The following is a 14,201-nucleotide window of genomic DNA, read 5'->3' on the forward strand; positions in this document are numbered from 1 at the left end:
TGGAGTGTCTGCCTAGTCTGCGTGAGGTTCTGAGTTCAATCTCTAGCACCAAAAAAAGAAAAAAGGAAGACAGTCAGCAAGGAGCCGGAATCTCTAGATCTAGATCCAAACCTGCCCAATAGTACTGAAAAGCAAAAGAATCATTCCAGAGCCTAAACGTGGTAGGAAAAGTTTAGACGATTTTGAGGTAAGATCCATGCGCTGGTAGGAACTGGTGGCGGAACCTTGAGTTTTAGGAAGTACAGAGACAGAGCTGCTAAGAGGTCTGGCCAAGGCTATGTTCAGAAGCTGAGTTCTAGTCCCTGAGGAGAGAGAATTAATAAATGGTTGTAGAACTCCATTCCTACAAGGAATTTCCATTAACTAGAGTGCATGGAGTTATCTAACCAGAAACTCTTAAGGCCCTACCATCAGTCTGGAGCTCTGGATGGGGCTCAGCCCTAACTTCCCACCTTGAAAACTGGGCTACCAGTGAAAAAGAACAGAGTGATGATCAATGGGTGAGTAAAACCAAGTGAGCAATTACAAGAGGAGGAAGACACTAGGAAACCATTCCACTGACACTCTTAACACGTACACATAATTCACGAATTATGAAGTTCCATGTGCTAGATCCTCTCTGATCTCCAGTAGCATTTTTTTTCATTCCCACAAGCATGCTACAGCCACAGGACCAATTATATCAGCAGCTATAAAATATCTACACTTGCCAGGCGCAGTGGCGCATGCCTATAATCCCAGCAGATGGGGAGGTGGAGGCAGGAGGATTGATCGCGAATACAAAGCCAGCCTCAGCAAAAGCAAAGCACTAAGCAACTCAGTAAGACCCTGTCTCTAAATAAAATACAAAATAGGGCTGAGGATGTGGCTGTGCTCAAGTGCTCCTGAGTTCAATCTCTGGTATGCTCCCACCAAAAAAGCAAAAAAGACACCTATGGTCAATCATCAAGTGGCTCTGCATTAAGTCAGTATTTTGATGATCCTGCCCAAGCTCTTGACTCTTCAAATAATGTTTCTTGATGCTGTGATTTTTCTTCAGTGATGACTTGAAAACTGGATCCATGTCTCAAGAACTATGCCTCAGCTCCAAGGCCTTTACCCTGTTTCTCTGACCAGTAAATGAGTCCCTGCTTCCTGTTGTTGAACCTACTTGATGCCATTACTGGCCCCACTGCACCTCTACGGCCCACTGCTGACACCACCACTTACATCCTCCCTACTCCTACCTCCACTTTAGTGTTCAAACTGTCCTGAAGTTAGCAGCCCACCTAGATTTTCGGTAATTGCCTGCACTGGGGATCTGAGAGGGATCTTTTCTGTGGTGGCAATCTGGATGCCTTGAAACCTTCATTAAACTGGGATACCTTTTTTAAACACACGTGTTTGCTAATGAATGAAGGTAGACCATTTAGTTTTGGAGTAACTCTCCTTGTTAGATTATTCTTGTCTTAAAAGAAACAGATGGGGGTGGGGGTGGGGGTGGGGGGTGGGGGGGTTGTGGCTCAATTGTAGAGCACTTGCCTAGCATATGCGAAGGACTGGGTTCGATTCTCAGCACCACATATAAATAAATGAATACAATAAAGATCCATCAGCTTCTTTAAAAATTTAAAAAAAAATAATAAGAAGAAAGAAATAGGCAGGATTCATAGCTTTATGCCTATAATCCCAGGAGACTTGAGAAAGGAGGATCTCAAGTTTGAGGTCAGCCTTGGCAAGTTAGTGAGAGCCTGTCTTAAAATAAAAACCTAGAGGGGCTAGAGCTGTGGCTCAGTGGTAGAGTGCTTACCTCACACATATGGGGCACTGGGTTCGATCCTCCGCACCATGTAAAAAATAAATGAATAAATAAAGGTATTTAAAAATAAATAAATAAATAATAACAAGAAAAGGGTTGGGGAGGCTGGAGTTGTGGCTCAGCGGTAGAGCGCTCGCCTCGCATGTGTGAGACCTTAGGTTCCATCCTCCTACATAAAAATAAATAAGTGAAATAAAGGTATTGTGTCCAACTACAACTAAAAAGTAAATATTTTTTTTTTTTTAAAAAGGGCTGGGGATGTTTGTCAGTAATAGAGGACCCTTGAGTTCAATTTCAATCCCTAAACACAGCACACACACACACACACACACAAGCATGTGCGTGCACATGTGCACCATGAAATCTACCCATCATCTTTTAGTATTGCCCTCTCCAACTGTGACCCACCAATGCACTCCCTTTCCAGTGGACACTGGAATATTTGAAGGACATCCTTATGTTATCATTTCTGCTTTCCCTCTACCTGTCTTATGTCTCAAAACTTTGTACCAGGTAAACATTCACAGGCCTTTAAACCATCCTCATAAGAATTGCAAGTTTTCAGGCTAGGATTATAGCTCAGTGGTTGAGTGCTTGAGTGTGAGGCACTGGATTCAGCACCACATAAAAAAAATTATAAATAAAGAGATTGTGCCCATCTACAACTAAAATTAAAAAAAAATTCCAAGTTCTCAGGTACAGTGGTGCACACTTGTAATCCCAGAAGTTTGGGAGGTTGAGGCAGGAGGATCGGGAGTTCAAAGCCAGCTTCAGACTTAGCAAGGCACTAAGCAACTTAACAAGATTCTGTCTCTACATATATTTAAAGTCTATAAAAGGGCTGGGAAGGTTGTTTCAGTGTTTAAGCACGTGGTATCAAAAAAAAAAATTCCACATTTTCCCTATAATTCATTTACAAATTCCACTGATAAATTTTAACACCCAGAAATGAAAATCATGTTACAAATGTGACATGTGACCTGTCTGGGTATTCAATGGTCAGGATACCACTCACCCACCAGCATAGACTTAATAACACATTCGCCTTTCTCCCTTTTCATGGGAAAGACAGTTGTAGGAGATTAAGGTTGCAAGTAAATAAACACCAAAGCCATTTCTGATACCACCATCTTCTGTCCATAACACTTAAATAAATATTTAAATTTCACTATAATTACATTACCCTAAGAATGGTTTTTACTAGTTTTAAGTACCCTTTTAATTTTCATTAACATGTAAACAGATTTTATTACAATTGAGATACATGCTTCCTTTATTAAACATTTTTTTTCTTTTCTTTTTGGTACTAGAGATTGAACTCAGGGGCACCTGACTGCTGAGCCACATCCCCAGCCCTATTTTGTATTTTATTTAGATACAGAGTCTCACTGAGTTGCTTAGCACCTTGCTTTATGCTGAGGCTGGGTTTGAACTTGAAATCCTGTCTCAGCCTCCCGTGGCTGGGATTACAGGCATGTGCCATCACACCTGGCTATTCTATAAACACTTTTGAACAGGGCCACAGAATCATCATATTAATGGATACAATGTTCAAGTGTGAGCCAGGCATTGTGGTATACATCTGTAATCTCGATGACTTTGGAGGATGAGGAGGAAGGATCTCAAATTTGAGACAAACCTCAGCAACTTAGTGAGACTCTGTCTCAAAATAAGATAAAAAGGGTTGGGGATGTGGCTCAGTGATAGAACACCCCTGGGTTTAATCACCTTTACCCAAAACCAGCCAAAACTCTGGGAATGCTGAGTCAAAGGTCATATGTATTTTACATTTGAGTAGCTAATACCAAATGTCCCTTTATAATTGCAGTTCCAATTTACAATCCCATCAGGAGTATTATGAGGGAAGCTGAGTATCTCTCCTTTTATGTGAACTACCCATTCATGTACTTTGCACATATCCTACTAGTTTATTTATTTTTTTCTCATCAGTCTGAGGTTTTTTTCATTGTTGTTGTTTCTTTTGTTCTGAGATGGGGTCTCACTAAATTGCCAAGGTTGGCCTTGAACTTGCCATCCTCCTGCCTCAGCCTCCAGAGTAGCAGGAGTCACCACAGCTGGCTCCCTCATGATCTTAATAACTACATGATTCCTCAAATTAATTTTAAAAGACTAGAAAAGCATACGCTAAAGCAGCTATTTGCACTTACATGTTTATAGCAGCATTGTTCACAAAGGGCCAAAAGATGAAAGCAACCGTAGTGTCCTTCAATAAATGAATATGGTGTGCATGTGCGCACAAAGGAATATTATTCAGCCTTAAAAAGAAATCCTGACACCTGCTACAACATGGATGAATCTTGAGGACATTATGCTAAGTAATGCCTAGCATGTGTGAGGCACTGGATTTGGTCCTCAGCACCACATAAAAAAATAAACAAATAAAATAAAGGTACGCATGCCTGTAACCCCAGCAGCTGAGGAGGCTGAGGCAGGAGGATCTAAAATCCAAAGCCAGTCTCAGCAACAGCAAGGTACTAAGCAACTCAGTGAGACCTTGTCTTAAATAAAAAAAAGGGTTGTGGATATAGTTCTGTGATAGGGCAATTGACCAGAATGTGTAAACACACATGCACCAAAAAAGAAGAAAAAAAGCTATAGTGAAGATAAATCTTGCCTCAAACTGTTTTTTTTTTTTTTTTTTTTTTTTTTTTTTTTTTTTGTACCTGGAATTTAACTCAGGGTCACTCAACCACTGAGCCATATCCCAGCCCTATTTTGTATTTTGTTTAGAGACAGGGTCTCATTGAGTTGCTTTGCACCTCCCCACTGCTGATACTTTGAACTTGGGATCCTCCAGTCTCAGCCTCCTGAGCCCCTGTGATTACAAGGATCTGCCACTGTGTCTGGCTCTTGCCTCAATCTTTAGAGGAAATCGAGTGACCCTGATCAAGTGTGATGAAGTAAATCACCAACATGTGAACACTGTAATCCCAGTTGCTGAGGAGGCTAAAGCAGGAGGATTCCAAGTTGTAAACCAGTCTGCACAACTCAGCAAAACCCTGCCTCAAAAATTTAAAAGATTAAAAAAATAAAAAAGAGCTAGGGTTGTAGCTCAGTGGTATAGCACTTGCCTGCCATGCAATGGCCCTATCCCCAATATGGAGAGAAAAAAAAAAAAAAAGGAAAAAAAAACAAACATTATTGACTATTTTTTTGGTACCAGGGATTGAACCTAGGGGAACTTACCACTGAGCCACATACCCAGCCTTTTTAATTTTTTTACTTTGAGACAGGGCTTTGCTAAATTGCTGAGGCTAGCTTTGACCTTGCAAACCTCCTGCCTCAGTCTCTTGAGCTGCTAGGATTACAGGCTTGCACCACAGTACCTGGCACATTATTGACTTAAAAACAAACAAACAAACAAAAAACTTTCTAACTGAAAATTTTTACTAACTTTTAACTGAAAGTTAGAACTTTTCTTAATTATGTACATAGACATAAAATATCACAAGTTGGATTAGCAGCATCTGAGATTCTCATCTTTAGAAATCATAAATATTTTTATATCATATTACAGCTGTTACAGATTTCTCAAAGTATAGTTTATATCCATCACTATTTCAAAACTAAAATATTTCTTAGACCTACTAGGCCTGAGGCAATAGCTCAGTGATAGAGCGTGCCTACCATGCACAGGCCATGGGATCCATCTCCAGTACCTTAAAACAAACATAAAAGACCTGACACCTAGATCTTGTTGCTTAATATGTTAATAAAGAAACACATTATATTACTGTTTCAAAATATTTTGACAACTATTTCATGAGAGTAGTTACCTTTGAAATCTTATGTATTTATTTTCTGTAATTAAACAGTCTATGAAGGAGTCTACAGGCTTTTCAGACTAAGAACTGAGAAAACTGGAGAACATGAAAGGAATTCAGGGGTTGAATATCATCAACAAAGCAAAAATTTAAAACTAAATTATGCACTTTGCAAAGACGCTTTCATTTTATCTGAATTATGCAATATTAGTTGAAATTTTTATTATTTTTGTGATTTTTATTTTGAGATAGGGTCTTTCTGCAGAATGACCTTGAATTTGCAATCCTCCTGCCTCAGTTTACAACTGGCTGGGATAATGTGAATGGGTCACTGTGACCAGACCATAACTGTTACTTACTTATTTATTTTTTTGAGGTGCTGGGGACTGAACCCAGGGCCTTGTGCATGCAAGGCAAGCACTCTACCAACTGAGCTGTATCCCCAGCCATAATTGTTATTCTTTAAAAGTAGAAGACCTGTTGGGTATCCCCAGCCATAACTGTTATTCTTTAAAAGTAGAAGATCTGTTGGGTGTGGACTATAATCTCAGGGCCTCAGAAGGTTGAGGCAGAATTGAAAGACTGAGGCCAGCCCCAGCAATTTAGCAAGATCTTGTCTCAAAATAACAAACACAAAGGGCTGGGGATGTAAAGAGCCCCTCTGTTTTCAATTCCAGTATCCAAAAAAGAAAGAAAACAAAATCCCTGTCCCCATGAAGCTACTGGGGAGAAACGTGATAAAGAATAATGATAAGCAAAATGGATCTGTTAAAGAGGAAGGCCTCCCTGAGAAGGTAATATTCCAAAACCTGGAAGAGAGAGAGAAGGGATTGAATCATTGAGACCATTCCAGGCAGAGAAAAAAGTGTAGATAGCCTGGGGGAGTGCTTGGGGAGGCAGGCCATACAGCAGTCAACAGATTAGTAGAGAGGACATCCAGCATTTAGGTCTCCAAACAGTTGGCTTTACTGAGTGAAATGGCAGATCATCTGATTTATTTTTTCAGAAGGATCCCTCTAGGGATGCTAACAGACCAAAAAAAAAAAAAAAAAAAGCAGAGTCTAGTTGGGTGTCCTTAGGCCAGGTGAGAGGTAACCGCAACCTGAACCACACGCAAAGGTGGTTCAGAGTGGACGGATCCTGCTGACAGCAGCTGCTGAAGCTCAGGGGAGAAAGCTGAGTCAAGAGGACTCCCAAGCGAGTTCTCAGTAGCGACAATTAAGTTCAACACAATAAACCTGCAATTCAAAAGGCAGACCATCACCTTGGATGGGGAGACCCCAGCGGCATATTGTTTATAACAGCACATCTCATATAAAACAAAAACACCAGGAAAAGCCACGAAGCAAACAGCAAAGGCGGCGGCAGGGCCTGCGCACCCGGCGAGGCGAGCGGCCGCACCACCAGCCGCTTCCGCGGGCGGCGATGCCACACCGTGTTCCTCCCCGGCTGGCGCCGAGCGCCGTGCGCGGGGCGGGCGCCGACACGGGATCCAGCGGCCAGCTCTCCTCGCCGGACGCTCTCAGAGCCCGGGCTGCCGCCCGGGTAAGTCCAAGAAGGGAAAGGACACAGTGCGGCCAGACGAGCCCCCAGTCCGACCTCCGCGGCCCAGCTCTCAAGGCTCACCTGCCAGCAGCAGCTGGTGGTCTCGGCGGCTGCCCCTTGACAGCGGAGGGCAGCAGAGCTTCCAGCATCGAGCGGAAGTGCCATGGGGAGACCGGAAGTCCCGCCCCGCTGAGCCAGCGGCGGCCGCGAGAGCTGGCTGAGAACGTACAAGTGTGCCCTAGGCCAGCCCAGCCCCGGCGCCGGAGCCCGCCGGACAGCGCGTCCCAGTGACCGCGCATCTTCCGGCCCAAGGGCCCTCGCCACGCGGGTTGCCAGCCCTGGAGAGTCAGGCTTGACGTAGACAGGTGTGTACTACAGGGGCAGTGCGCAGTCGCGCGTGCCGGCCTCCCCAGCGGAAAAGGAAGGCGGGCTAGGACTGCAGGCGTGTGGAAGGCAGTATGAGTACCGGAGACAGAACGGGGAAAGCCGCCCCTGCGCACGACAATCTCCACCATCGCCGTTCTCGGCGGTTAAAAATCTAGAGATTGGGCTGGGGACGTGGCTCGGATAGAGCTTTTGCCTGGTGTGCCGGGATTCCCTGCGTTGCCGGGGTGACGCAGCGCATCGTGGTGAGGACCGGCAGTGACACTAGGAACGTCTTGCGCGGGGTCTGGCACGTGATTACAGCACGCGACGCCGGGTTAAGCGTGAGCGGTGTTGGAGAGCTTGCCTGTCAGGCGCCGGGTCGTGGGTCGTCTCCGCCGCAAAAGCAAGGGGTAAATTATCGAGGGCGTCACTAATCCAACCAAAGGCTGCTGCAACACGCATGCTGAACGTCAAGGCTGAGCAGAATTTCAACTGGCAAAGGAGAGAGAGACTCCGCTTGTGAACCTGCTTTTGTTGGTTAACGAAAGGACATACACAGTGAATCTTGGGTCCTAAAAATAAACTTTCAGAAACTGCTGTTTGGAATCCTATAAGAATATACCATCCCACTCTTGCTTGGAGAATCCTCTGAGCCAATCCTCATTGTCGCACTGTTCCAATACAGATATAAAACTTCAAATAAGGATTTCAGATAACATTCCACATTTATTTTATATCTTTAGAGCTCTATCTGTGGATATGTATGTTTTGAGACCGGGCTCGAGATTGGAGGCTGGCCTCAGACTTATAATCTTCCTCCGAAGTATCTGAGATTACAGCCCTGAAAAAATTAATCTCATCCACTAAATTCAGATGATCCAAAAATATAAAACATGAATTTTTCTTTATAAAATAATTTAATTTGTTAATTGTGATAATATTTACCCAGTTTTTCTTAGAATGAAAAGATGACACCTCTTTACTGTCAGTCTTCTCTCTTCATGTTGATCAGCACACTCTTACCTCAACTATGTTATCTTCTTCAAAGTAGTTGTCCTCTAAATTCTTCTCCCAAAGAGGCTGGTTTTAGGTCAGTGGTAGAGAGATTGCCTGGTGTGCTCAAGGCTCTGGGTTACAATCCCAGCAATACAAAATAAATACGCTCCCCTGAAATAAAGTCTTCCCAAATAGAAATCTATATGCTTGTCTCTTTTTCCTCATCCCTCTCTCTTTAATCCTTTCCAGCCTGACACTTTGTCTATTCTTCCTCCAGTTCTTCCAAAATCACCTACTCAAATGTTATTAGTAACTTCATATCACCAAGGTGCTTTCTCAGTCCCCACATCCTTTGATTTTTGTACAGCATAGTTTCATAGGGTTAATTATCCCAATAGCTGTAAAAATCATACTTCAAACATTGTAGGAAAAAAGCTCTAACTCAAAATGTTTGCACTGCAATCCATTCTGAGTCCCATCATTCATGAAATAAGTAAATATTTAGTGAGTACTAGCTTTGCACTGAAGATCTAGCTATGAAAGGAGAAATGCAATATTCCAGTCCTGGAGAGATGTATGCTTGATGGTGTGAGTTAGACAATATGTGCGGGGTACAGTGATGCATGACTTACTATACCATTGACTTGGGAGGCCGAGGCAGGAGGATCACCAAGTTCAAGGACAGTCTGGGCAATTTAGTAAAAGTAAAATATAAAAAGAGCCGAGGATATAATTTAGTGGTAGATCACCCTTGAGTTCAATCCCCATTTATGAAGAAGAAAATAAAAAGTGGCTTAAACCAGAGAGGTAGGGCCAAAACTGAAAGAGGGGGTTGCAGCTACTCTGAGAGAGGGTTCGATTCTCAGCACCACATACCAACAAAGATGTTGTGTCCGCCGAGAACTAAAAAATAGATATTAAAAATTAAAAAAAAAAAAAAGACATTGGAAGCCAGTGACTGTTTTTCCTATCATGGGAAAGAGTTTGTCCTTTAGCATCAAAGAATGAGGCCAACATTTTTTTAAAAAATGTAGAACTAAGAGGAAAAATGAGGAGAGAATAAGTGATTTAACCCCCAGGACTTAACAATAACTAAAGTAAAAAAAAAACCCTGGATTTTCCAATTATAAGCTCCAGCTAATTCCTTTTATGATTAAATTGGTTTGACTTTAATTTCAGTTGCTTAGAATGGAAAGAGCCCTAACTACTACAGAGTTCAATACTCACAACCTATGTATTAATTAGGCTGGGGGAAAAATAAAGATTAAATGTTTTAGATAAAAGAAATTTAGAATTAGGAATGCAGTACAGTGGCAAGAGTATTATTATGTGCAAGCCCTGGACAACAAAAAAATTGAAAAATATGGGAGCAAAGATAGATTATGAAAGCACATGCCAGCAACTCAGGAGGCTGAGGATTACAAATTCAAGGCCAGTCTCCACAATTTAGTGAGGGCCTAAGCAACTTAATGAGACCTTATCTCAAAATAAAAAAAATAAAAAAAAGAAGGGCTAGGGATATAGCTTAGTGGTAAAGTGCCCCTAAATTAACTCTCCAGTACAAAAAAAAAAAAAAAAAAAGAATTGGGTGGGAGAATATAGCCAATAAACAACAAAGGGTGTTTGTTATAAAGCTCAAGCCTCATTTATTTTACATATATTCATTAATCAAATAAAAGTGACTCAGGTCAGCAGTAGACATTTGTAACTTGTGTTTTTCTTTTAAAAGTGGTGTAGAGCCAGGTGCAGTGGCACATGCCTGTAATCACAGCAGTTTGGGAAGCTGAAGCCGGAAGACTGCAAGTTCAAGGCCAACCTCAGCCATTTACCAAAACCCTCAGCAATTTAGTGAGACCTTGTTTCAAATTAAAAAATAAAAAGGGTTGGGGATATGACTGATTGGTTAAGCACCCTGTTTAGACTCCATTACCAGTAAATAAATAATCCCATATTGAATAAATGTTCTCTAGCTGCCTTACAGTGAAGTCAGTAGCTTATTCAGGACTTCTTGTATGTTGGGAATAACAAAAAAGACTGCAGTTGAGCCAGTCTTATGTATTTGAAAATCCATTACCTTAACTGAAGGCCATATTTAAGTTTCACTTTGAAAGGTACCTATTAAATACTTAGCTAAAAGCCACTTTCACTGATTTCCTATTGGATGGAAGGGAGTAGTTTGTTTAGTTACATCCTTACTATTATTTGTTATAAAGACATCTTAATTGTTCAATTCTCTAAGGTTAATTGACTTAGTATCTGTGGCACACATCTGTAATTCCAGTGCAGTGTGTTTGCAAGTTTGAGCCCAAGGCTTGGCAACTTAGTAAGAGTCTGTCTCAAAGTAAAAAAAAAAAAAAAAAAAATTAAAAGTCTGGGGATGTAGCTCTGGTACAGCACCACTTGGGTCAATCTTTCGTACTGCAAATAAATACATTAAACAAAACCATTTGTTTCTTATAAAGAATCGACATCTGCTGGATTTAGTTGCATATACCTATAATTCCAACAATTTGAGAAGTTGAGGCAGGAGGATCATGAGTTCAAAGCCAGTCTCAGCAACTTGGCGAAGCCCTAAGTGACTCAGCAAGACCTTGTCTCAAAAAATAAAAAAGGGGGGCTGAAGCTGTGGCTCAGCAGTAGAGAGCTCGCCTAGCACATACAAGGAGCTGGGTTCTATCCTCAGCACAACATTAAATAAATAAATAAAATCAAGGTATTGTGTCCATCTACAACTAAAAAAATACCTAAAAGTAAATAAATAAAATAAAAAAGGGCTGGGGTGTGGCTCAGTGGTTATGTACCCTTGGGCTCAGCATCTGGTATCAGAAATAAAATGAGATATTGACATCTATATGTTAAGAGTATTTATTAGGCTAAATCTCTTGAAAACTTGTTAACTCTTTTTTTTTATTTTTTATTTTTTTAAAGAGAGAGTGAGAGAGAGAGAGAATTTTTAATATTTATTTTTTAGTTCTCGGCAGACACAACATCTTTGTTGGTATGCGGTGCTGAGGATTGAACCCGGGCCGCACGCATGCCAGGCGAGCGCGCTACCGCTGAGCCACATCTCCAGCCCTTGCTAACTCTTTTAAATGTTCAACTATTCCCATTTTACAATTTCTTTTAAGCAACTCATCAAGTTTTGGTTAAGATTTACAAACCACTTTTACCAGTTTACCATTACTACTACTTCACCATTGAAGTCCAAGTATCTTCTATTACTCATCATAGTAATTCTAATATCTTTGCATATATTTTTCTTTGTGTATACTGATATAATATGTAATTCAAAGATATTAAATTGGTAATTCTCCAAAGCAGAGTACTTTTTAAAAGAATGTGCCAGCTGCTGGCTCAGTGACATGAACCTATAATCCCAGCACTCAAGAACTGAGGTGGGAAGATCCCTGAGTCTAGGGAAGCAAGGGCAGCCTGAGCAACACAGCAAGACCCCATCTCAAAATTAAAAAAAAGAAAAGAGGGGCTGGGGATGTGGCTCAAGCGGTAGCGCGCTCGCCTGGCATGTGTGCAGCCCGGGTTCCATCCTCAGCACCACATACAAAGATGTTGTGTCCGCCGAAAACTAAAAAATAAATATTAAAACAAACAAACCAAAAAAAAAAAAAAAAAAAAAAGAAAGAAATGTGCATGGTTGGTAAGACAAATGTTTCCAAGCTATCTCAGTGACAGAATGCCCATTAATCAGTGGTATGAAACACTGTACATAATTCACTTGAACTAAATGGTTAATTCTGAAATTTATTAGATTATTGCTTATTGCACTCTTTGTGGGAGGAGGGTACTACGGATTAAACCCAGGGGCACTTAACCGCTGGGTCACATCCCCAGCCCTTTTTTTGTGTTTTATTTAGAGACAGCGTCTCCCTGAGTTGCTAAGTGTCTCACTAAATTGCTGAGGCTTGCTTTGAACTTGAGATTCTCCTGCCTCAGCCTCTCAAGTCTCTGGGATTATGGGCATGTGCCACCATGCCTGGCTTATTGCATTATTTTTTTTAACCAACCCATGTATAGTAAAACTATGCCATAACATTGTAGGTTATGTCCAATATATTCAATTACAGATTACTAAAAGTACCAGAGTGAGTCTAAAGTTAGCTAAGTGGGGGTGTAGGGGTTGAGGAAGCCAAGTGCCAACTGCATTATATCTGAATTCACATTATTGTAGGGCCTCTTAGTGTCTTTTTTTGTAAACACTGAATATCAGCTATTGTGGCATACTTGGGAGAAGGATGGACTGAAATGGGGAGACATTACAGGAAGAAAACTTTCTGTTATTTTAATAACCAAGTGCTTTCCAAACTTTTAACAGCATGTAAGAGTGCATGAAGCATTAGAGACAGTGTATACAAAAGAGCCCACTGCTTTGGCTTATTCAAGGTCCTGGTGCTACTTTGCAAATACTTGAAGAAAACATAAATATCTCATGCTTGAAAGACACTTCATGAATATTTCCCCCCTTTCCTCCTCTTTATACATTGATGAAAAGAGCCAATGGATAAATCTTGAGTATATAAGATGGAATGGAACAAGGCTTTCAAAATATAGAGTGAATCCAGGCATGGTGGCTCAGGACTATAATCCCAGTGGCTCAAGAGGCTGAGACAGGAAAATCACGAGTTCAAAGCCAGCCTCAGCAATGGTGAGATGCTAAGTAGTGGGACCCTATCTCTAATAAAATACAAATAGGGTTGGGGATGTGGTTTAGTGGTTGAGTACCCCTGAGTTCAATGCCCAGTACCCCCCCCCAAAAAAAACCAAATAGATATAGAAAGTGAAGGAATCAGGAGTTCCTTTGGCTTAGGGCAAGTCAAACTTTTGGGGGGAGTAAAGGCAGACTATTTGAAGACAGACTTGAAATAGAAGGGAGGAAAATTAAGAGAGTTTACATTTCACAAAAGAGTGGGAATCAGGGGACATTAAATTGATAGTTGAAATCTTCTCTGGGAAAGATTAGATGAAAAATAAAGGGTTATTGGACTTCAATATAGTAAGTTATAATGGCCACAACAGCAATTCTGAAAACATTCCCTAGAAGCACTCAGCAACAGAGCAAGAACGAAGTAGATGGTTACTTAGGCCAAGGAAAGGAAGCAATGATCTAAAAGTCTTCCTTAAGTGAATGATAATAGGGTGTAGGTTAGGGACAGAAGGAGGTAAGGTAGGAAGAGGTCCATAGAGCAGAACAGAGAAGAGCAGCTGAATTTCAGGTCCTGCTGAAGCTGAACATGTCTAATTCCAGCTACTCCACAGAGGTTGAGGCAGAATGCAGAGTTGGAGCCTGGCCTTGGCCATTTAGTTTGACCTCATCTCAACAAAAATAAATCTTGCTCAGGTAATTGACCTTTATATTCTTTTGAATTTGGGAAATAAATGAAATAAATTTGTCTTTTGGAGCTGTATTGACTAGGAAAATTATGTTTTATCTTTACTTTTTTTTTGGTATTGGGGATTGAAGCCAGCCGTGCTTAACTATTAAGTCATATCCCCTACCCTTTTTTAATTTACTTAGATACCAGAAATTTAACCCATGGACACTTTACCGCTGAGCTATATCCCCAGTGCTGTTTATTTTTTGAGACAGGGTCTCAGTAAGTTGCTTAGAGATTTCTAAGTTGCTAAGGCTTGTCTTGAATTTGTGATCTTCTTGCCTCAGCCTCTAGATAGTCTCTGGGATTACAGATATGTGCCAT

The 14,201-nt window shown here is 41.2% G+C and overlaps 1 protein-coding gene across 3 annotated transcripts in view; it reads right to left on the reverse strand.

The window, feature by feature from the left end:
- LOC113199747 (tubulin-specific chaperone E) overlaps positions 1-7,307 on the reverse strand; it is a 46,917-nt gene extending 39,610 nt beyond the window's left edge. For all 3 annotated transcript variants that reach the window (XM_026412816.2, XM_026412808.2, XM_077802642.1), the window contains exon 1: positions 7,210-7,307. In XM_026412816.2, the coding sequence (XP_026268601.1) occupies positions 7,210-7,277 (68 nt within the window). In that variant the 5' untranslated portion in view covers positions 7,278-7,307. The remainder of the gene's footprint in view (positions 1-7,209) is intronic.
- Between the last annotated feature and the right edge of the window lie 6,894 nt (positions 7,308-14,201).

Source organism: Urocitellus parryii, chromosome 9, assembly GCF_045843805.1.
Source record: "Urocitellus parryii isolate mUroPar1 chromosome 9, mUroPar1.hap1, whole genome shotgun sequence".
NCBI classification, from domain to species: domain Eukaryota; kingdom Metazoa; phylum Chordata; class Mammalia; order Rodentia; family Sciuridae; genus Urocitellus; species Urocitellus parryii.